The sequence below is a fragment of the Osmerus mordax genome, chromosome 10, assembly GCF_038355195.1.
Source record: "Osmerus mordax isolate fOsmMor3 chromosome 10, fOsmMor3.pri, whole genome shotgun sequence".
In the NCBI taxonomy this organism is placed as follows: domain Eukaryota; kingdom Metazoa; phylum Chordata; class Actinopteri; order Osmeriformes; family Osmeridae; genus Osmerus; species Osmerus mordax.
Genome location: NC_090059.1, coordinates 16,384,735 through 16,407,923, shown reverse-complemented (window position 1 = coordinate 16,407,923; position 23,189 = coordinate 16,384,735). Strand labels below are relative to the sequence as shown.

The window sequence follows — 23,189 nt, the reverse complement described above, 5'->3', positions numbered from 1 at the left end:
TACAGTGATAATGAAATGTATTAAAATAAATATTGTGTACATAAATATAATTTCATTTTCTGGGTTCATTTGCTCCTGTCATTATTTAGCTAAGATACAAATCGTTTTGTTTACCATCTATTTAACTCAAAACGGGTGAATAATTTACGTAGCAACCTCTGAAAAATTATTTTAATTGTGGCCAAGTTGGTTCTAATCAGCAGGCTTCTTTCCAATGATGCGGGTCAGACAGTGGTCAGATCTCAACCATGCAGTCAGAGGAGTTGGTTTTGATTGCATCAGCGATGACCTTTGCCCCCGACTCGCCGATGCCATTCCCTTGCAAGCTGTAAGAATGAAGGAAGGTTTACTATAAACGCGTGTAGATTTTGATGTGTGGATAAATGTAGAAGGACGCACTTACTTTATGTAAGTTAGTTGGTTGTTTCCTTTTAGAGCCGTGGCGATGAATATGGCTCCATCCATACCAAGAGAATTCTCCTGAAGACTGCAAGAGGCATGGAGACAGATTTACACGGTTAAAAAAACCGGGACAAATACAGAAACTAAGTACCCCTTTTCCACCCACACGTTTGGAGTGGAGACTTGTCACTCATCTACACAAAATTGTCCATTGTGTTTTGTTTTTTTAACAGAAAATCTAATGATTTCCTCACAATGGAGCATGGTTGAGGCAACAGCAGGTGATTCTAGAAAAATACCTGTCTCAGTCAAATAGAGACCTGGACTTAGAGGTTCACTTTTCAGCAACCAGGAACACAGTCAAAGCTAGATTGAAGTGGTTTATAACCAAGAACAAGAATGTCTTCAAGTAGCCCAGACCTTTTGTATAAATCTGTGACTGGAAATGTGCTACAACTCACAAGCAGTGCCCATCTGATTCGTCTGAGTTAGAGAAATACTGACGAGAAGGAAGTGCCCAAATCAAAATATACATTGCTGCTAGACACTTACCTCTTAAGACTCAATTGTAATTGAAGATAGTTACTACCATGCTAAATTACTAACTTAGATGCACATTTTTCTAGAATCTAGTAGTGTTGAGTATGTTGTGTCCATTAAATTATAAAAATCCTCATTGCATTCATTTCAGTTTCAGGTTACTACAAAAAGGACAATTGAGTCAGTGCAAACATACTGTACACTGTTAATGTATTGGAGTGATTTATTGCCAATGGCACATTTGGATCTTTACCAGACCTGGATTGGAAATGATGAAAGATTAATTGTGTTTGGATGATTGAGAATGGCATCAAAGGCTTTACCCACATGGTTGCACATAAACACTACAGTTATTGTACATACCTAAAAACACGATCTATCTGCCTTTATTGGATGTATGGATGCATTAGGACACACATTGCCATGGTAACCTATAAGTCCACTTTACAGTATGTCTTAGCTCAAATATTTCGAATGTAATGACGTCATTAAATGGGTTCTGACTCACAATTCATAATATGTTTGATTGGCTGCTTATGGACAACATATGGATGGAACTTTCAGCTTTAAGTGAATTGAAGTACTGGTAACTATTTATATTAATGGCAAAATAGATACGTACATGTACTGCATAATGGCAGTTGTGCATACAACAAACAGCTGGTCCAATAAATAACTCACTTTAAAGACTTGAGAGTTCGGTTGGTTTTCAGCGCTCTGGCCAGAGCCTTGGCTCCCTCCATGCCTATCGTGTTGCCACGGAGACTGAGAAGAGAACCAAGGAGACAGTCAAGAAAAGGAAACAGGATGGAGACTCACATTGTCGCTTCATCTGGCTTTAAAAGGCTAGGTTGGAAACCTAGCCTTTCTTTCGTCGGTTCTTTTTTTTGTCGGAGCGACAGAAAAGCAAGACAAGCGAGACGCGAAGGGGACAAACAAAATTGAAAGCAAAAAGATGGAACAGAGAGATATTAAGTACACACTTGTACAATGGTATAGTAAATACTTACTCCAAAGTGTGCAGGCTTTTGTTGACCATAAGTGCCTCAGCCATAGCAATGGCTCCACCTCTGCCTGCTGATACACCCTGGAGACTTCACAGGGATGAAACAACACACACATACCAACACACACACACATACCAACACACACACACATACCAACACACACACACACATACCAACACACACACACATACCAACACACACACACATACCAACACACAAAGAGATTAGGTTCTTTCCATTTCAATAGAAAGGTATCCCATGGGTAGCAGAGATAATCAGATTTGAAATGAGAACTTATTAATAGCATGGGGCACCAACCACAGAGTACAGAGAGATGTGTTGGTCATTAAGGCCACTGCTAGAGATTCCACCCCTTCATCTCCAATTGCATTCTCCTGTAGGCTGTGCACACACACACACACACACAACCTTAACCACAAACACGTCTCTTGATGTTTGAACTGTCTGATGATCCACTTGTAGTTCGAGAAACAAAGTTTGAGTTTAAAGATTGAGTGCATAGGAGATAAGTGCATAGGAGATAAGGGAATGAGGACACGGAGAACAAGGATGAAGGGGAGCTACCTGGGCCAAGTAAATAAGTCTGATCATATAACAGCACTCACTCAAGAAGCTGCATGGTGGAGTTGGTTAGCAGTGCATCAGCCAAGGCTTTGGTGGCGGTGCACTTAATGAAATTCCACTGTAGGCTGATAAAAAGAAAGAAATGGCAGGTAAGCTTGGAAGTGTGAAGTTTCATTTAGTGTGTTTGTGTTTGTCTGCATGTGTATTTTTGTCTGCAAGTGTATTTTTGTCTGCAAGTGTATTATTGTCTGTGTGTTGTGTGTGTGTGTGGGAGAGTGAACGGTACGTACTGTAAGGAAGTGAGTGCTTGATTGACCTTAATTGCTCCAGCTATGGCTTTAACTCCTTCATCGTGTAGCAGGTTGGCTGTAAGACTGACCCACACACACACACACACAATAAGAGAGGGAGCAAACAGGAAACCTTACACTGTATTATGTTTTCAACCTCCTCTCCTAATACAGCCTTTTGTATGCATGTTATTTGAGTGAGGTGAAGAGGGTTGGGCTCACTCCAAATGCCGGAGAGAGTTGTTCTCCTGCAGTGCTTCGGCCATGTCTCTCGCCCCTTTCATCCCGATAGAATTCTCTCGCAGGCTGGCATAATGACAGAGGAATATATAGAGGTTTATATTTCAATAGGCGAAGATGCTGTACACTCGCAAAAGTAAAAATGAGGGGGGGACATCTGGTCAAAATCCAAGAAATCCCTCTTCTGATTAGACTACAGTTGGTGTGATGTTTTTGTCATGATGCTGCACCTTCCAGTACGGCTGTACACAGGTTCATTCATGCCATGAAAATCACCAGAATGATTGGAAATGGAAGAAATCAGGATGCACCTGCCCACTGGTGGTACAATCAACCTCATGATGAGATCTTTCAAGAAGAAACGTTTACTGTGGCAGCAGTTTACTGTGGCAGCAGGTCTAAAGCAGCATGGTTAATAGAGACTGAATGAGAACACTTCAGGTGAGCAACAAACGTGTGTTAACATCTGATCACTTCAGTCGTACTCACTTCAGGAAAAGGAGACCGTGGTTTGACCTCAGCGCCTTGGTCAATGCGGTCATTCCCTTGTCACTGATGGAGTTACTCTGGAGGCTAAAATCACAGCACGCAGAACAGACGTTTGAGCCGGTACACTTTATGCTAACTGAACTAGGCCCTACATATAGTGTTATTTAATGGAGGTATAAAGGGTTCATATACACGTTAACAAATTCAGTCTGCTGTATCTGGATGGAACTTTGTTTATCTCCAAAGGGAAAATTCAATCTACTCCATTATCCGTTCTTGCAACCTTGTATGTGCTGACAACAGTGTACTTATTAATCCATACATTACATGTGTGCTTTAAAATGACTACAAATAGATAAACTGTGTGGCAATCCAGTTGTGTGGTTGACTAACTGCAGAGAGAGGAGGCTGTGGTTGCCCATCAATGCCAGGGCCAGGGCTGAAGTTCCTTTGTCTCCTAGCTGGTTACTACACAGGCTGCCGACAAAGAACATAAGGACAGAAATTTACATTTAGTCATTTAGCAGACGCTCTTATCCAGAGCGACTTACAGTAAGTACAGGGACATTCCCCCCCGAGGCAAGTAGGGTGAAGTGCCTTGCCCAAGGACACAATGTAATTTTGCACGGCCAGGAATCGAACCGACAACGTTCTGATTAATAGCCCGACTCCCTAACCGCTCAGCCACCTGACCCCCTAAATCTAATGTAAATGTTTTGTAAAATGTATGAACACCAACTTTAAGTACATAAATAGTATTTAAGTTACGGTTTGAAATACAGTATGAGCTGTATTCAGTCAATATAGTATCTGACCAGGTTTTTAGGGGAAATTAAACTGGAGAAATTTGATGGGTTGTCTCCAAAGTGCATTTGTAAATTATATTCTATTTAGACAAAAATTCAACATCTTCTTGCAAATTATCGATCAGTAATCAAAAGAGAAGATGACCAAAGATTTGGTTATATAATATATATTATCACATTAGCTCTGTAAGAGTCCGGTTTGTCTTCAGCGCATTTGCAATCCACCTGGCTCCATCTGGTCCGATTGAATTCTTCTGTATGCTGGGAACACAGAGGTACATACTTGATGTGCAAGAAAAACACATCCATGTCATGCTGTCAATCTATATCCCTTTTTCTCCCTCTCACTACGATCTCCCTCTCTCGACCCCTGTTTCTTCCTCTCCCTCTTCCATCTCCCTTTCTCTCCCTGTCCTTGTATATCTCCATCTCCCTTTCTCTCTTTTCTCTTTCTATCTCACTCTTGCTCTCTTACTCTCTCTCACTATCTCACTTTCTCTCTTGCCATCACACTCGCATCTGTAAACGTTGAAATTTGAAAAATGTGAACGTCTCAAGATTTGACAAGCTGGCAAAGTGAGGCAGGTGGGAGACTTACTTGAGAGAAAGCAGCCTGCGGTTTGACTGCAGAACCTCAGCCAAGGCTCGAGCTCCCTCCTCTTCGATCTGATTATTCTGAAAACTGTAGAACACCGCAGGAATTCACTCATCCACTGACGCAAATTACAATTTCCAATTAAGACATGACTGGAAAATAATTAAAGGTGTTGTTTGTGTTCACAATGTTACACTCAATGATTATCTGGGACTCACTTGATAGACACCAAAACTTGGTTCATTTTGAGGGCCTCAGCGAGAAATTTGGCACCTTTAGCACCAATCCTGTTGCCACGGAGACTAGAACCATAAAAAAAGGGATGTTAGGCAGAAAGTAGAGCTTTCTACATAAAATTACATAATATAATGTCAACAAATCAATCTCAATTCACAGCTTGTGGCAAATCGCTTTGGTATATTTTTCTTACTTGCAAAATACACCATAACAAAGTTAAATGAAAACTTTGTTATGGTTATTTGTTATTGCTTAGATTTATGAACGTTAAGCCACAAAGACAAACCATTCCTAACTGTTCTTAATCGCCAGCATAAATCTGACTTCGGTTGTGGAACCCACATGGTTGGGTGACGCAAATGCTCCTGACTCACTCAAGTGTGGATAAGGTCCGGTTAACCAGCAATGCCCGACTCAAAGCCTTGGCCCCTTTGTTGCTGATGCCGTTGTCAGCCAGACTGAGGAATACATCAGAAGTTACACATCTGCAGTACTGACATTTACCCAACTGTACGCAAAGTCCTTTTTTACTTCTTACTTTGTTTTGCATATTTGCCTGACCTGAATCCTGTGCCTATAATTACACAGCTAGGGGGTCAAAACATTTCTCCTTCAGTCGTTAATGGTGATTACTAAAATGGTCTCTTCACAGAAATGAATATAACCTATTTTTTTATTATTAGTCCAATCACTACCTCTCAATAAAATGGACTAAATGCCATTTAAAGGAGTTTCAACCAAACAATTGAACAATGTTTGATATAGTTCTAATGTACAATGTTTGAACATTAACAAAACTGTGCGACAGCTATAGAAAGAGAAAGAATATATTTATCTACTAAGTCAAAGCAGCTGTCTGATGTGAGAATGATTTAATGAATCTGACATGAAGGCCATCCAGACCTTAGCTTCTGAATGTGGCAGTCCTTGGCACTGAGCAAACTCCCCAGGAGTTCCATGACATCATCTTTGAAATGATTATTCTCCAACCTGTGGATTTAACAGACAACTAAACTATATAATTTACATTTCCATTTAGTCATTTAGCAGACGCTCTTATCCAGAGCGACTTACAGTAAGTACAGGGACATTCCCCCCGAGGCAAGTAGGGTGAAGTGCCTTGCCCAAGGACACAACGTCATTTGGCACAGACGGGAATCGAACTGGTAACCTTCTGATTACTAGTCCGCTTCCCTAACCGCTCAGCCACCTGACTCCCACGATAATTGTGAAATATGATTGTTGTTTTGTTTTTTTATGGGTGGTATATAAACATAATCACTATGTGCTACTGACTATGATGATTATTAACCGCATATGGCTCAAGCAAGACAGTATAGTATGTGTAGTAGTCTAGTATAAAGTAATGGCAATACTGTCAACCACATAGATGACACCACAGAACAAAACCTTGTGTGATACAATAAATGTGTGTTCATAATTAGGATCGATGTCTATGAATGACTTCATTTTAACGCTATTGCAAACTCCTGAGATTACCTAAGATGGTTACAGTAGAGCAACTGTGGCAGCAGGCTCTTCACGGTGGCGATGTTCATACAAGACGACAGGTTTGTCTCCTCGGTGCATTCTGGGGACACATGCAGCAGATACGCCAGAGTCACGCAGTGCGTACGAGTCAGCTTCCCTCCAAGACTTCCGTTCTTCAGGTCTTCTTCTACGCTCCGTAGCAGCTCTGTGTGCTGCAGTTCCTGTAAGCAGTAGGCGATGTTTACGGAACGCAGTGACACCACAGCGCCCCCGCTGGCCAGGAGGCTCTGCAGCAGTCCCGCAGCCCATCCCTTTAGTCCTCCATTGTCATCCTTCCCCAGTGCCAGCAGTCCTGCTAGTGGGCGCACCGCCGTTGGGCACAGCAGACCTGCCAGAAAGCGTACAAATACATCCAGGTGGCCGTCTTCAGCTTGCTGCGAGCGCTGCAGGGCGCTCCTGAAGTGGTTCTGGAAGCCAATCTTGGGCCAGGACATGGCGCTCTCTGTGAACAAGTCGAAGATGGCTCGTTTGGAGGAGCTGTGATAGTACGTGGCTGCCAAGAACTCCTGGATGGACAGGTGGGTGAAACGGAAGGCAACACAGACGGGAGATTCCTCGCGAACCAAAACTCCACTTCCCAAGCTGCTTTGCGTGGACGGCAGGTCCACTCCATATGCCCTCATGTCCTGCTCACTGAAGGTGTGCTTGTGCTTGAGGAGTCCATAGAAGGCCAGTCGGCCTAGCGCTCCCAGCAGCTTCCTGTTTCCGTGCAGCTGTTCTGCCTTCAAAGGCTCTCTGCCTCTGGGTTCTCCCGCTTCAGCCTTCATGGAGCAGAAATGGGAAAAGAACTCTGTGCAAGTCCTTGGTAGTCCCTCCTGACAGCCACTCTGAAGGAGGTACCTAGCAGTACTGGCTAATATCCAACAGATGCCAGGAACATAAGACATCACCATGAATATCTTATTGGACACTAAGTGGGCCCATATCTGACCCACCAAGTGCTTGTCAGAAAAACAGTTGTTAAGAAAGAGCTGGATGTCCTTCTGGCTGAAGCCAGGAATCTCCGTCACCCTGTCGACAAGTCCACCAGGGACATTTGAACCAACGGAAGGTCTTGATGTTACCCAAACCGCTGCTTCCGGAAGGAGATTGCCTCTGATGATGTTAGTGACCAAGTCATCGATGGGCACTTCCTTCTTGGGGTCATTGCAAGGTGCTGCCTCCGAAAAGTCTAGTGGACAACGGAACTCATCCAGACCGTCCAATATAAGCAACGTCCGACAGGAACCATTCAGGACCAGACTAGGATCAAGTAGGTGAGGGAAGGCCAGCTTCACCAGCTTTTCCGCCGAGATCTTCTCCAAAGCATTCAACTCCCAAAAAGCCATGGGCAAGATGAAGCTCACATCCGTACAGATCTCTCCTTGGCACCAGAGCAGAACAAAGGCACGGACCAAGGTGCTCTTTCCGATACCAGACACCCCCAACGTGAGGGAGACCCTGGGGGGCAGACTGATCCGGGAAAGAGGTTCCAGGAGCTTGGCCAGACCCAGCTGCCGTATGTGGTGTCTCTTAGTCCCGCGTGTGGCCTCCACCTGCATCAGGTCGTGTTCCTTCTGCTGGAGGTCTGAGAGGCCGTCGACCAGGAGCAGGGCTCTGGAGGCCACGTTCAGGCCGGGGTGTTCAGCTGGAAGGCCGTCTCTGTGAGGCCCGAAACGATGCTGTAGAACCTCCTTGTGCTCCTTCACCATGTCATCTGTAGATAAGAAGGTGAGGGGAGAGACGGCATTGGCTGCATGTGCATGAAGCAGACTGACACATATCAAGAAAAGTTATTTGGTCTTTCACTAACCAGTTTGGACATGTTTCTGTTATCTAAAAGACTTCCAGATGAAAGTTTATGCAGCCTGAATTTCCTAAAAACCTTGTGATGCAAAGTCCTACGAACTACAATGCAACGCAGCTGCTTACCATGCATCGTGATAAGCTGGGACACCTGGGAGTCGTAGTTCTCGATGAACGCTCTGAGGGCGTCAGAAGCCTGGGGCTCCTTGCTCATCAGGATGGTGGTGAATGTGTCAACCTGGTCCTGCAGCTTGTCTGCTGCCTTGATCTGGGTCTCCTCGTCTGCACAAAGCAGTTCCAGCATCCGCATGTGGGTCACGGCCCCCTCCAGGAGATGTCTGGTCGTGAAACGGCAAAGCGCTCCTCTGTGCTCCTTGATCCAGCCAACATCTGATCACAGCAAGGAGAAGGTTATTGGTAACTACTAACTACACTAATATTCTGCCCGTCATCCATTATTTTCTGATAATGGACGCCACATCGGGCATTAGCAGACAGATAATCAGAAAAGTACAACAGTAAAAAAAGAGTTTAAGGGTACTATGTCTAGATTTGTCAGTTGGATAACATATTTTTTAAGCTTAGACTACCTTGCTCTACTTTAAATGAACAAATCCATGACATCAACTACAGTGAAATTTTTGACACAGCGTCATGGTGACAGCAGAGTCAGGAAATTACCTTCCATCTCTGCTTTTATGGATGGATTGCTGTGTGTAGACTGGAGGTCTACATAGCAGTCCCCTTGCCATGTGATGCGCTTGTTTCGGTCCAGGATAAAGTCACAAAGGGAACTTTTCTCCATGAAGGCCTGGACTTGTTCCTACTCAAAGAAATCCCAATCTTCTGCTCCTGTCCATGCCTAAGCCTGTAAGACTGGAATACAAATGATGAGACTGAAATTTATATGAGGGGAAACCATTCCTGCTTGTATGCTAGCGGATAAGCAAATCTGTTACATACTGAATTAGATGTGAATTGTCTCCATTCTGCAGAAACCTTAACGGACCCATTGTCATTGAAGCAATGGGTAATGAGCAGTAAATGTATTCCCTGTATATATATATATATACATATAAATAAACTGGTATTTTTCCTTCTTAATGGAAAAAAATGCCATAAATATATTTACAGCATTTACTACAACTATATTTTCACAAACGTTTCATTGGATGTACATGTGCTCCTCTCATGTGTGTCCCATCTCCTCTAAGCAGACACGTCTCATAGGCCTGACTGTAATCCCAAACTGAAGTGCCTTCAGTGAGTTGAAGAGATGTGAATGAAAGTCAGTGAGAAACTGCACAGGTGTAAAAAGTTAACCTGGTTAGACGTCAGTTTGGAAAGTGGATTACATGTTTGCATACTCTGACAGGCCCTCTCAGAGGGTGAGAGACAGAAGCCCTAAAGTATCACAACCGTCACTCCTGGAGAAGGTTGCTATTAATGAAATTCAGACATACTTTCCCAAGGCCTCATTCAAGCAATATAATGAACTAAAGTGCAGATCTCTGTATTGAATTCCCTCAAGTTGTTTATCAAAAATGTCAAGGGAAGATTGAATCTTTATATTGTTGCTTTTAAAATGTAGCAGTTGGACTCATATTTTGGGGCAACGTTTACTCTGTCATCTTATCAGCATAGAAATAAGTATTCAAGCATTTACTGCAATGATAAAATGTGATACATAGCGGGAATAATAGGAGCCTAATGGAAAGATTGACAAACTAAAACGTACACACCTAATTAAACGCAGTCTACCAATTACCGAAACATTATTGGTGGTGTATTTCTTTCATTTTAGAGAGAAACATTACAATATCTCTATGACATATTGGGGTTAACAATTTCAAAAGCTCTGCAGAGCTACCAATGCTCCCTTCCTGTATAATTTGATGGCTATGTTGTGTCTGTGCTGAACGGAAGCTGACAGAAACCAGCACTTGTGCTGCAAGCTTACCGCTCAGATTTCACAAACAGAAGAATCTGTCAACGTAGAAACCCCCTAATTCTCTGTCTGTGACATAAGCAACATCACAGCCATTTATATTTATACATTTGTAAAAGCCGCCACCAAAATAGACAACCTGTATTATGTCGTTTTGAAATACATGTAATCTAGCCATATCATGTGCCATATCATGTGCCATATGGTTCAGACCCCTTTTAAAAATAAATGAGTAAAACATTACTTTACATTTATTGCCCATGCTCTAAATAATAAAACGTCCCAGAGTAATAGGCTAATAAGGCTATGCTTTAGGTCGGAGGTTAGACCTTATGCTACTAAAGTTCAGGTGCTAATTACAGGCCTGCACGTCGGCCTACTACATAAAATAGACAGCTCACAAACATCAATAGGGGAAAACAATGTATTTGGCTATACATTTATAAGCAGGAATGGTTGTTGGACTAATTGACTGAAAAGAGAAACCAAAGTATGCAAGAAAATGAAAACGGTCATTGACAAATGATGTTCCCCATTGTGGACGTCAGGTACGAAAGTGAATTCAGTTATTATTCCTGATTCCAGGGCCCAACTGTTAAAGAGGGAGAAGTGTGAAAGCTACGCATGTAACCTCTGCAGAGGGCAGAGACAAAGGCCGTAGCCATGGAGTCAACATTGGGGGGGACAAATTAATTTTTTAATGATAATTCCGGACAGCGTGCGTGGTTGCCTGTCGTAGCGTAGCACATTTATATTTTTATATCAATATATTGAGGGGGACATTTTGACCAGATTTAAATGTATTATGATTACGGCCTTGGCAGAGACTAATGGAAAAAGCAAGGAGAAGCTATTGCGGGAAACGATTCAAAAGAAACATTTCTTTTCATATACATGTAGCCTAGCAGAACAAACATGAGAGAGAAAATAACGTCTCTAAAATTTGAAGTGAATGAATACCCTGGATTGGTACATTACACCCCTAGCTATTCACCATTCAAAGGAATTGCAGTTTCCCACAGAGCATCTATGAGCTCATGCTGGGTTTCCTGCATCTGTGAGGAATATCTCGAGAGTAGGCCCAGGTTAGAATCATGGTAACTCACCACGCGTGATGAATACTGCAGATCACCGGGAGGCAGCACGGGGGGAGGGTCATAAACTGGAACGTTTTCAGAAGCAGATCGATGTTCTATTTTACGACCTCTTAGGAAGGTGTTGCTACAGGAACTGAAAGTACACGATGTCACCTACTCGGTCTATCTATGGCTGCCTAATACACGAAAGTTGAGCAAAATAAGCAGTTTCTACCAAACGCACATCTCACGGTGATCCCACGGTGATTAAACATGCAACCAGCACGGTTCGCATCTATCTGGCTGCCTGGTCTATTGTGAATACCTACTTAAGAGTCACAGTAGGCTATGAAGTCAAACGCCACCTTCCTCTTGCTGTTATCTGACTTCCTGTGCTGTGGTTTGAGGTTGACGAGATGACTATGACATACATATTTATTTTCAAAAAGTGCTGTTTTTCATAAACACTAAACCATAGTTTTGAATGCATGTAAAGCCACCCATGTCCTGTTCTCTCACCATTTATTGATTGATCACTATTCAACTTTATGTAAAACAAAAATATTAACCCTACCAGACTGAATGAATTTGGTCACCACCAAGACAGGAAGCTAGCAGTGTGTCTGGTTGTTAAAGAACAAAGAACAGTCTACAGCCTGTGCTATCTGACAATTGGTCTTAGGCAGGCACTGTGTATTCTGTAAAGCTAATTCCATAAACAACTAAGACATAGGACACCAGAGAACACTAGTAATGAACATCACACTTCTATAATGCACTGAACCTTAGCTGGACGTACCCTACAGGATACATCTGTCTAATCCTGACACCTTGTCTTGACATCCTATGTTCAGTCCCTGACCTGGTTTTAAACTGGTAGGAAGGACTTGGACATGACTGGGGGAACAGGAGGTTCACTTAGGAGCAGGTGTGGAGCGAGAAAAAGGCAGTTATGAATTGTAACTGGACAGTAGTACCCTGACAGCTTCCTACTGAGAACAGCTGATGGTCTCATTAACCTGCTAACCGTCAAAGAACGAGATGAGAGGAGAATGGAGGGAGATTAAGTGCACATTGGAGGTAGTGACACATCAAGGATGGGGTGGCAAGAAGCTGAAGCAAATACATGTTTATATACGTACATCTGATGAAATATATTTTATTTTGATAAAAACTTGCTACATGGCATGGAAAAATATATCTACCAAAAAGTGCATCACCTTCTCTAAGCACAACTCATGATTTAAGTGGTCAAGGCTAAAAAAATAAAAAATAATAATAAAATAAAATACATTCTTAACATCTGTATCTAACAATGATCAAAGTAGTTTGTACAGCTGTATCTTCTTTCCTTGTACCAAAAAAGAATACCTTTCAAAGCAGAAATGTTAACTTATCATGAAATAACAATTGTATTTAAGTTGTTTTGAGATTTTCTTGGATTTTTAAAAAGTAGTTTTTTAATGTTACAAAGACTGTTTGGTTCACCTACAGGTAAAAACTAGGGGATATGTTTTTGGAACAGAAATTTCAGTTATCAACGGCCATTCTGCAAGTTCTAAACACACTTCGAATAGGGTAAGCAAGCTTGCTTGATTAATAACTAATGGGAGTGATGAGCAAGAAACTGACGTTCTGGCTTAACAAGTGGTTACCCAGGTCACCAAGGTAACAGATGTACAGCCCAGTAACGCTGAGGAAAAGCTTGACGGGTTACAACACAACAGACGGCAAACTACATTTTGGAATCTATTGTACATTATTATAACAATTTTCTTCAACTAAACTGAAATAAATCTATATCAAAATTACTGTAAAAGTATTAGTGTGCGTAGTTTTTGTTTGTTATTCAACACATCTTCATCTCTCCTGATATATCAGCATGAAAAAATAAGTGATTGCAAATATGATTCTCCCAAACGTTTGAAAACATATTTACACAGAAAGCCGTTGCAGGCAGACAGATGGGTTTCTCAATGAATAATGTTCAGCCAACAAGCCTTGTATGAATCAGTAGGAAAACTACAAAAGGCACACAAAAACATTCCCACAATCGAAACAGTTTTAGGACGGTACCGTTTCCTGAAAACAAAGAAGATACTTTTGACACTTTCTAGAGTCTCCGAGGACCACAGATTTTTACAGAACCAAGCAACAGTCTGAGGCATGTGCAGGCAGAGGTTTGAAACCTATCAGAAGGAATGACGTCCCTTCACATTCCTTTTTTAGTTTTCAAGAAAATGTAAACATGTTGTTTTCAGCCGAAGTGTTCATAGACACTCATCACAAGTTAATGAAAAACCTTCACATTACTTTAAAAAGCAAGAATGTTCTGCCACTAACGGGTGCATGTTAGATTTGCAGTACCATCCCTTTACTAATACAATGTCAAATGAAGGTAAGTTAAAGACTAAATACAATACATGGAAACAGACTAAAGGAATTGTTGCTATAATCATTTCACACAACATAAAACTTGCGCAACATAAATTAACAACAGAACGAAAGGAATGTGAGCAGACTGCAACTCTTACTCACAAAAAAAGCTTCTGTATCGTAGCAGGATCATGATGTTGACTGAATGATAGTATTATAACAAGGTTCAGACAGGTAGTTCAAACTAAAGCCTTTGCTAGAACAGTCAATCAATATCACTAACTTTGAGGGGGGTCTGTCATTCAGTACTGGCTAACAAAAGCGAAACACACTGTTCAAAGACACAGGCAGAAGTAACACTTCACCTTATGATGAACCCATATCTGCCCCTCCACCCCCCCCCCCTCCCCCACACACACACACACACACACACTTCTCTCAAACCTTTCTCCCCCTGTTCCACCTCCCACACATGAACAAGGTTCACCCAACAGGATGTCTAGGTTACAGTTCAGACAGTCCGTCTCCATGTTCATTCAGCTCCATGGAGTAATAGTCCAGAGGACGCCTACGAGCAGACAGATGTCACATACATCTGTGTGAGCTGAAAGCCATGTGATTAAGACATTCAAACTATCAATATCCAATTTTTTACAGTCTTATAAAGCACATGAATGTGTGTGTGTGCGTTTGAGTGGTTAAATGCAGTATGTCTGTGTGCGCGTATATGTGTGTGTGTGTGTCCTCACCTCCTCCTATAGAGGTATGTAAAAAGTGCTGCTCCAAGCCCCAACAGAAGCAGTACTCCAGCCACCAGCCCTATCTGCAGACCCAGGGCAGACTCTGTAACACACACACACACACACACACACACACACACACACACACACACACACACACACACACACACACACACACACACACACACACACACACACACACACACACACACACACACACACACACACACACACACACACACACACACACACACACACACACACACACACACACACACACACACACACACACACACACCAACAGTTATCAACCCTCGTCTCTGGGGACTGTGACAAGGTGACCGTTTTCTGTTCTCTGTGTTGTGATGGGTCGTCGTGTTTGGGAGGCATTTGGGAGCCAAAAGAGACGGCTGTTCTTGGTGAGCTGAGCCGAATGAGAAAAGAGCCAGAGAGCTCATCACTAATGTCGAAGAGGGCCACCTTCTGGACAACATGAGTAGTGCAGGTTTCTGAGGTAAAGACTTGGATGAAACGTACTGATAATAACTACTAGTTAAAATGTGACTCAAATCCTAGGCCTTGAGGCAGCTGCAAGAGATAAACACTCCCGTCTGCCAGCCTGACTGAAGGAGGTACAGTTCATCTCTGAAAGCATGGGATAACCCAGAAAGCTCAAACTCACAGCCTTGAGGGCTTTCCTGTGTGTTTTTGCGTTCATTCCATCCAGTATCCTGTGTTTTGATTGGCTTTTGGCACTTAGCTGTCTGCCATTTCTCATTTCTCAACATCTGGAACACGTCTAACGACTGGACACTGCTGTTGTTTTCAGTCGAAAGAAAACCGTTTATTTATTTGACAGACTTTGTGCGGTCTACGTTTTCTTCTTACTTGTTACAGCAAAACATAGCTTTTCTTAAGCAGTTCCTGTCTAACCTTCAGAAATGTAAACAAGAGGTGGATCCAGGTTGGTCAGGTGAGGAGGCTGGAGAGTAAAGGGGTACTGCAGGACTCACCTGGGCTCATGTGGCGCCCAGTGGCAGGGGAGGAGCAGACGTCCCCCTGTAGAGGGGAGGGCTGTGTATGGGACATCTGGAGGATGAGCGCCCTCTGGTGGGTCGACAGGGCCTGGATGTTCCCTCGCACCCGCAACCAGCCATCCACACATGAAAAGTTAGCCCCTGTAACACGCACACACATCATCATCATTCAACGATAGGTATTTACATTTGCATTTAGTCATTTAGCAGACGCTCTTATCCAGAGCGACTTACAGTAAGTACAGGGACATTCTCCCCAAGGCAAGTAGGGTGAAGTGCCTTGCCCAAGGACACAACGTCAGTTTGCATGACCGGGAATCAAACCGGCAACCTTCTGATTAATAGCCCGACTCCCTAACCGCTCAGCCATCTGACCACCCAGATACACAAGTCATACAGTACTTGTGTGCTCGTGTGCGTGCGTGCGTAGTGTCTCACCCTGCAGATAAAGAGCAGAGATGCCACAGTGACATCGCTGCTCCAGATAGCCTGCCACCTCCATGACTCTGCTGCCCTGTATCAACCCACTGCAGTCTAGACAGAGAAGACAGATCGACACAAAGAGTGAGAGCAAGAGAGACAGAGGGAGGGAGAGACAGAAAGGAGAGAGAGAGAGGGAAGGGGGCGTGAGAGAGAGAGACAGAGGGAGGGAGAGACAGAAAGGAGAGAGAGAGAGGGAAGGGGGCGTGAGAGAGAGAGACAGAGGGAGGGAGAGACAGAAAGGAGAGAGAGAGAGGGAAGGGGGAGGGAGAGAGAGAGAGACAGAGGGAGGGAGAGACAGAAAGGAGAGAGAGAGGGAAGGGGGAGGGAGAGAGAGAGAGACAGAGGGAGGGAAAGACAGAAAGGAGAGAGAGAGGGAAGGGGGAGGGAGAGAGAGAGAGACAGAAAGGGAGAGTCAATTAATTCATATAACAATGGCTAGGCAACAGATTTATCTTTTTGCCATGTGTCATAACAACAAGATTGTCTGAATCCCTCTGAAACAGTCAAACATATAATCATAGCTATGCACTATAATTTTCCATTTGAAACTGCGTACTTCCTGAATGCTCCTGCCAATCACTGCTGAGAGGCCCCAGGCATAGGTCGATGGCACTGGAGTAGGCGGGGCTAGGACAGAGGTTGGTCAGGTGGGGGGTGGGGGAGGAGCTTGTCCAGGAGGAGGCGCTTCTGACATCACAACACGAACAACGACTGAGGGAGACAGGACCGTCCTCTACGGACCTGCGTAATGACACACATACACACCAACACACACCCACACACCACACACACAGAGCTCGTCTCACTCTCTTCACTAATACCCGTTATTCAGGAACGACACGCATTTGGGACCTTACCTGAGAGCAGGCATCACCTGCTGCCCCCTGCTGGCGGAAATGGTGGAGAGCAGCGGTGGGCTGTCGCTGAACACCAGCGTGTCTCGCAGGCTGCTGTTGGACAGGGAGGTGCCGGCTCTGCACACGCTGAGAGAGCCATAACACAGGACCACCGCCCCGCGCACCGGCACTGTGGCGCCGTCAGGGAAGGCCTGGTCTGGGGAGAGAGAGAGAGAGGGAGGGGGATGGATGGATGGCATTTAGAGAGATAGAGAAGAGAAGGGTGAAGGGACAGTCGCAGAGAGAGAGAGACAAGGAGGGAGGGAGATAGGGGGAGAGGAAGAGAGAGGTGTGAAGAGAGAGCGATGGAGAGAGAGAGAGAACGAGCGAGAGAGGTGGCCGTGTCACTCGGTTACTAACGGTTCCTCTCTACCAGCTCTGCCCTCACCTGCTCCGGTGACATTTCCAACGAGGTAAAACCCGTCGAGGTTGGTGAACCCTGTCAGAGGGAGGGCCATCACTGTCCAGGTGTGGTCCTGTTCAAACACGGTCAGGTATAAACCCTTCAGAGCGGTCAGGGGCGGTCCGAACAGCTCCACAAACGCCCTCTGCTGGCTGTGGTTGGTCCAGCGGGCGCTGGCCACCTCGCTGATGACCAGACCCTCTGGAGGGGGGGGCGGGATCGGACAGGCGTTGTCCTTGAGAGGGGTGGGCACGGCCACCTGAAACACAAGTAAAAAAAAAAAAAGTTTTGTCGTTACCATCTAGGAGAGAGATGCGCCGCACCCTGCAGCCATGGCGACCGCCCCCGTGCCAAAAACGAGGGATCAATAATTCACGGCGCCCCCGTTTCAGCGTCTGTTCCTCGACCCCGATGACTCAAGAGCTGGCAGGCGCTCACCGTGAAGGCGGACAGGTCTGCAGGCTGCAGGCTGCCACAGCGACTCAGCCCCTCGTCTCCCACCAGCGCCTCTGGGTCCTCCAGCAGGGGGAGCTGTCCCGGCGTGAGCGCGTCGCTCAGCTCCTGACACTCCTTGTCCGAGCCCCTCAGGCGGTACACCACGGCATCCAGCAGACCCCGGGTCGGGATCCCCGTCTGGCCGGCCGAGGGCGGGCTGTAAGGGCTGCGGTAGAGCGCCACGGCGTCCGGCCCGTTCTGGATGGTGTTGGGCGGGAGGTGGACCGAGGGGGCGGGCACCATCTTGTCGCTGCCCACCAGGAAGAAGCCGTGGGCGTTGGTGTAGTATCCGCTCAGGCTTATCTCGCGGTAGGGCTTGCTGTTGTGGCCGCTGAACAGCAGGAGCCAGAGGCCGTCCAGCGAGGCGCGGCGGGCGGACGGATGGAACAGCTCCACGAACTCGCTGTCCTCAGCTGAACCAGGGGTGTCGCTGTTCACCTCGCTGATGAGGAAGTCCTGACGCGCCCATGGGGGGAGCTCAGGAGGCATGTCTGTACCCACAGGCACCACTGGGGAACCACAACACATGGAAGGAAGGAATGTTCAAAAGAGGAATTATGTGTGCGTGTTCTCACCCTAACCCTTTTCTTTACAATGAGATATTAGATATAGATCAGGGAGTCAGGTGGCTGAGCGGTTAGGGAATCGGGCTAGTAATCTGAAGGTTGTTGGTTCGATTACCGGCCGTGCCAAATGACGTTGTGTCCTTGGGCAAGGCACTTCACCCTACTTGTCTCGGGGAGAATGTCCCTGTACTTACTGTAAGTCGCTCTGGATAAGAGCATCTGCTAAATGTAAATGTAGATATGGCTTCTTATTTGCAGTGTTTACAAATAGTATCAACTAGGCTTTGCACAGGGGCGTTAAGCTATACAAAATATATTTTAGCATATTTTAGCATGCGTTTTTTTAATGCATCTGTGTTCTGTTAAAATTAATCCAGTTAACTCATCTTCCTTCAAAACAGGGTTGCTTAGTTTTGGTTGAATTAACAACATTAAAAAACCCGCGCATCCCAAGCCAGTGTGGTAAGCTTTAAGCAGTCTGCGGTGCCCCTCACCCATGTCGTGAGGGCAGATCTTGGGCCAGGGACACTGGTTGGGCTGTCCTGGTGTGGGCGGAGCCTCCCAGAACAGCCCTGGGTTCCTCGTCCCACTGGCCGTCCCACAGCGGCTCAGGGGGAAGCCGCCCTCTCTGAACCTGAGGGGGTCAAGGGTCAAGGTCCAGGTTAAACGTACCGTCTCGCCAGCATCCGCCAAACAGGGTCAAGTCCCCCCACATGAGATAGGAGTGTGGGAATGAACAAAGGATGTTGGGATGATGGACTCACCAGAACAGTAAAGAGTTTGCAGTTTACATTGTCATAGGTATGTGCTATGCATAATGTCAATGGAATGAAGGTTTTGCTAATATGGTTGAAAGGTTACTGCAGGGCAAGGTTACGCAGTACTAGCAGTAAAAGGTTAGTGGCATCTAGTTTGGCATCGAATACACTAACACTACAGTGAGAAAGCTCCCTGCAGGATATTTACTGTACGTAGCACCCGTGTTGGCCAAATCTGCAGACACGACATCCTAATCTGCAGTTTACTAACATAGCTGGGAAAATTAGAGCTGTTTTTCCACTGTGGATCATGACTTGTTAAATAAGTTATAGGAAGAACGACATTGAAAACAATCCAACAATCTGTTGCAGGGTGCGGCTGAGAGGACAGCAAACAGAAACTACCGAGCCCACATATGAACACACATATACAGGAGAGGGTTTATACTGTAGCATGTACAGCTCTGGACAAAAACTGAGAGACCACTGCACCTTTTTCTTTCATTAAAAAAAAAGTTGGCAAGGACAATTTTGGGCTAGGAACAGAAGGGTAAAATTTAAGAGGCCATTGCAAATTTTATCCTTCTGTTCCTCACTCAAAATTGAATCAAAAAAATGAAAGAAAAAGCTGCAGTGGTCAAAAAAAGAAGGATCGCTCGTTAAGACAGAAGGATTGCTCGTTAGGACAGAAGGATCGCTCGTTAGGACAGAAGGATCGCTCGTTAAGACAGAAGGATTGCTCGTTAGGACAGAAGGATCGCTCTTTAGGACAGGAGGATCGCTCGTTAAGACAGAAGGATTGCTCGTTAGGACAGAAGGATCGCTCTTTAGGACAGGAGGATCGCTCGTTAAGACAGAAGGATTGCTCGTTAGGACAGAAGGATCGCTCATTAGGACAGAAGGATCGCTCGTTAGGACAGAAGGATCGCTCGTTAGGAGAGAAGGATCGCTCGTTAAGACCGAAGGATCGCTCTTTAGGACAGGAGGATCTTGCCTGCTGCTGAGCTGGTACGGCTCTGCGTCTGGCACCAGGGTCTTTACGAGGTCGTCACTGGGCGGGCTGCCGGGCCCAGCGAACACGAAGGCGTCCAGGGGGACCTCGGTCCTGCTCAGGGCGCTGCCCGCGGGGAAGTCTGCCGCGCTGCCCCAGTACAACGCCACCGCTCCCGAGTCATCTCCTGGGAAACACACGACACACATTCAAAACCGCTGCTTCGCCGGAGGCCAACACTCATGGTGGCTGTGTTGGTTTAGCAGAAGCTAAAAGTACAAGGGGGGTATTTGAACTGGTAACATCTTAATCTCCGGGTCAAATGCTTTAACCACTGAGCTATGCCTTTCTCATGGTATTCTATTCTATTATTTTATTTACACTCTGCGACATAGGGAGAGAAGAGAAGATGACTGAAGGCACTCCAGAGCTCCTGCCACACAAAATTGTCAGCATTCATCGTGACACAGCTGGACAAGGATCCTTTAGATAGACAAAAAAGTAGATTATTGAAACTAATGAAAGTAGATCGTCACAATTGAAAAAAGTCTGCTGGGTCACTCTCACCTTTCATGTTGTTCTTTCCTACGAAGACGGTGACTATGCCCTTTCTGGAGACGTCTACATCCACACTCATGCTGACTCTGTCCGTCCTCCCGTCCAGTACCACCAGCGCCAAAGAACCAGAAGACAGCATTTTTATCTCCACGTACCCATCCACCTGACCGCCTCCCAGCTTCAGCTCGTTGATGACTGAGGTGTCAGCGGGGTACCCTAAAGTTGAACAGTTGTTGCGCTGGCCGGGAGAAGGCGCCGCCATCCGGAAGCCCCAGTGGTCCCAAGACAGGAGACACCTCTCAAGGGACTCATCCCCCTCGTAGAAGCCTTCATCCTCCACAAAGGCCTCCTTCCCGGGGGTGAGGATGTCCGCGAGGACCTTCGGAGATCCTCCGGACCGCCACGACGTGTAGACGGCCGCGTCCACCAAGCCCACGGCTGTGACGTTCATCTTCTCGCTGTAGCGGGCGGCCGACGTGTGGTAGAGAGCGATGGCGTCCGGGCCGTTCTGGACCGTGTTGGGCGGGAGGAGGATGGCCGGTTTGGGCAGCATGTCCACCGAACCCACCAGGAAGAAGCCACGGTCGTCGGTGGAATGGCCCTTCAGGTCCAGAGCCTTGTAGGCCACGTTTCCATTGCCGTTGTAGAACACCAGGGTGTAACCGTCCAGGGAAGCCCTCTGGCCACTGGTGTGGTACAGCTCTACAAACTCAGTGGTGTCCAGTTTGGGGTTGTCAGCGTTGATCTCGCTAATGATGAGGCAGGATTCACCTCTGACCTGCAGCACCACCAGGGACACTGAGACCCAGACAGTGACCACAGGAAAGGAAAAGCTTAACACCATGGCTTTCAACTTCCCCAAAACGATAAGTCAAAGTTGAAATGCATGGACGGGGGTTGAGGTTCTGCAAATTAAAATACAGGATAACGCTTACTTAGACATTCAGACAATGTGGGTATTGCAAAATGATCTTGCAAAAGGGATCTGATAGTTGAATACGAACAATTGCAGGCCTTGGGAGTGTAATTCTAGCAATACTGTCTTACAATCTTACTCATCACATTCATTAACCCGTACTGAGGTTGAAATACTTTAATCATGAGCGATTGGAAAAACAACAAAAACCACATAGGGCCTACCTGTCTATTTTCAACAAGACTGAACAAGTTGAGAACAATATCACAGTCAACATTTTATGCATCACGTTGAAAAAGGGCAGACGTTTAAAGACAGTTTTGTTTTCCCAAAGGACTGGCAATTCTTATAAGGGTTGTTTACTGCATGTGGAATTATTCGTCTGTGGAATTAATGTGGAATACACGTTTCAGACAGCCGCGAGATGTAGTGGGGGTAAATGCAAGCAGCCTTTACTTGATCTGCCACTCGGTGATGTCGAGATTGAACAGACTTAGGTATTGCACAATGTTGTGAGTCAATGGTAACATTCAATGAAGCTTCCTAAATCAAATGAACCTGTTGGTGGATGTTATTCTGGATATATAGACCAGCCTACATTTGACAGATTTGCGTAGATTATTTTCGACGTATTGGACCAAAATACGACAGAGAGGCGATATGTACGGTCATATTGGTTACAGAGTCATGGACAGCCAACAAAGTTTTTTTTTTTTTCAAGGCAAGCATTTAGTTAAAAATATGCTATATGGATGCACGATCCAACAACTGGAACTTCGGATAAGAACAGTGGGGTGTGATTCACTCGTTATATCCTACCATTCATCACCGCAACAGTTATTCAAGCCACGATAACGTAGGCTATACTAGCTTTATTCTTCGCTTCGAAATCGGTATTCAATCAAATGCCACACAAGATTACAAGCGGAGACATGATTTACCCTGGTCTTCAACCACCTTCTCCTGCGACGAAACGCTTGCTATATTGTTACAATCCCACGGTCGATGACTAAAATGCAGTAATCCGAGAGGGATATTTAGAAAACTTTGTTACTGTCTCTGCCGCTCCCAGCGTTGTGAGTCTCCTCATTGACAAAGCACTTTCTCCCCCCTCTCGCGTGCGTGGGCGGTCGGAAGGGGATGATGCTTGGGGATCCTTCTCGTGCTGCGTAACATTCCAGGCCAAGTTCAGCTCTGTGGCAGGCTGGTCTTAGAATACAATGTGTTGAAATGTTAACTCTAGATTATATTCCTGTCGCTGCAAAGGGTATCTGGTTTTTGTAAAAAGCGTTTTACATTGTTCCTAATCATTTAGAGATTAAAGGAATGTCCTGGAAGAGTTTACTGCACCTTGATTTACGGCCTCTGTCAGTAAAATCGTCAAAGAATGCGTGACTGACATGGAAAAGGCGGCAAATA

General features: G+C 45.3%; 2 protein-coding genes across 2 annotated transcripts; both read right to left on the bottom strand.

Annotated features, from left to right (window-relative positions):
* Positions 1–141: 141 nt before the first annotated feature.
* Positions 142–11,826, bottom strand: nlrc3 (NLR family, CARD domain containing 3). The gene is made up of 19 exons (XM_067244567.1): positions 11,582–11,826; positions 9,209–9,403; positions 8,654–8,917; positions 6,692–8,438; positions 6,095–6,181; positions 5,566–5,649; positions 5,173–5,256; positions 4,958–5,041; positions 4,537–4,620; positions 3,947–4,030; positions 3,554–3,637; positions 3,047–3,130; positions 2,825–2,908; positions 2,576–2,659; positions 2,268–2,351; positions 1,953–2,036; positions 1,624–1,707; positions 404–487; positions 142–326 (listed from the first exon to the last, which is right to left on the bottom strand). Exons 2-19 carry the CDS (start codon positions 9,330–9,332, stop codon positions 236–238), a joined length of 3,405 nt encoding a protein of 1,134 aa, XP_067100668.1. The 5' UTR covers positions 9,333–9,403; positions 11,582–11,826; the 3' UTR covers positions 142–235.
* A 2,527-nt stretch (positions 11,827–14,353) lies between these two features.
* On the bottom strand, positions 14,354–22,840 carry si:ch211-183d21.1 (uncharacterized). Its single transcript, XM_067245097.1, has 12 exons — positions 22,712–22,840; positions 20,864–21,759; positions 20,300–20,483; positions 19,042–19,181; positions 17,925–18,490; positions 17,472–17,745; positions 17,045–17,240; positions 16,744–16,928; positions 16,143–16,238; positions 15,681–15,845; positions 14,677–14,770; positions 14,354–14,495 (listed from the first exon to the last, which is right to left on the bottom strand). Exons 2-12 carry the CDS (start codon positions 21,696–21,698, stop codon positions 14,432–14,434), a joined length of 2,799 nt encoding a protein of 932 aa, XP_067101198.1. The 5' UTR covers positions 21,699–21,759; positions 22,712–22,840; the 3' UTR covers positions 14,354–14,431.
* Between the last annotated feature and the right edge of the window lie 349 nt (positions 22,841–23,189).

Coding starts and splice junctions, on each gene's coding strand:
- nlrc3 (XM_067244567.1), bottom strand. CDS start 9,332: ATGGAGAAAAGTTCCCTTTGTGACTTTATCCTGGACCGAAACAAGCGC. Junction 5,257..5,565: donor CGGACCTTATCCACACTTGA/GTGAGTCAGGAG, acceptor TTATGGTTCTAG/TCTCCGTGGCAACAGGATTG. Junction 2,352..2,575: donor TCCACCATGCAGCTTCTTGA/GTGAGTGCTGTT, acceptor GTGTGTGCACAG/CCTACAGGAGAATGCAATTG.
- si:ch211-183d21.1 (XM_067245097.1), bottom strand. CDS start 21,698: ATGGTGTTAAGCTTTTCCTTTCCTGTGGTCACTGTCTGGGTCTCAGTG. Junction 19,182..20,299: donor CCGTACCAGCTCAGCAGCAG/GCAAGATCCTCC, acceptor TGACCCCCTCAG/GTTCAGAGAGGGCGGCTTCC. Junction 18,491..19,041: donor GATCTGCCCTCACGACATGG/GTGAGGGGCACC, acceptor GTGGTTCCCCAG/TGGTGCCTGTGGGTACAGAC.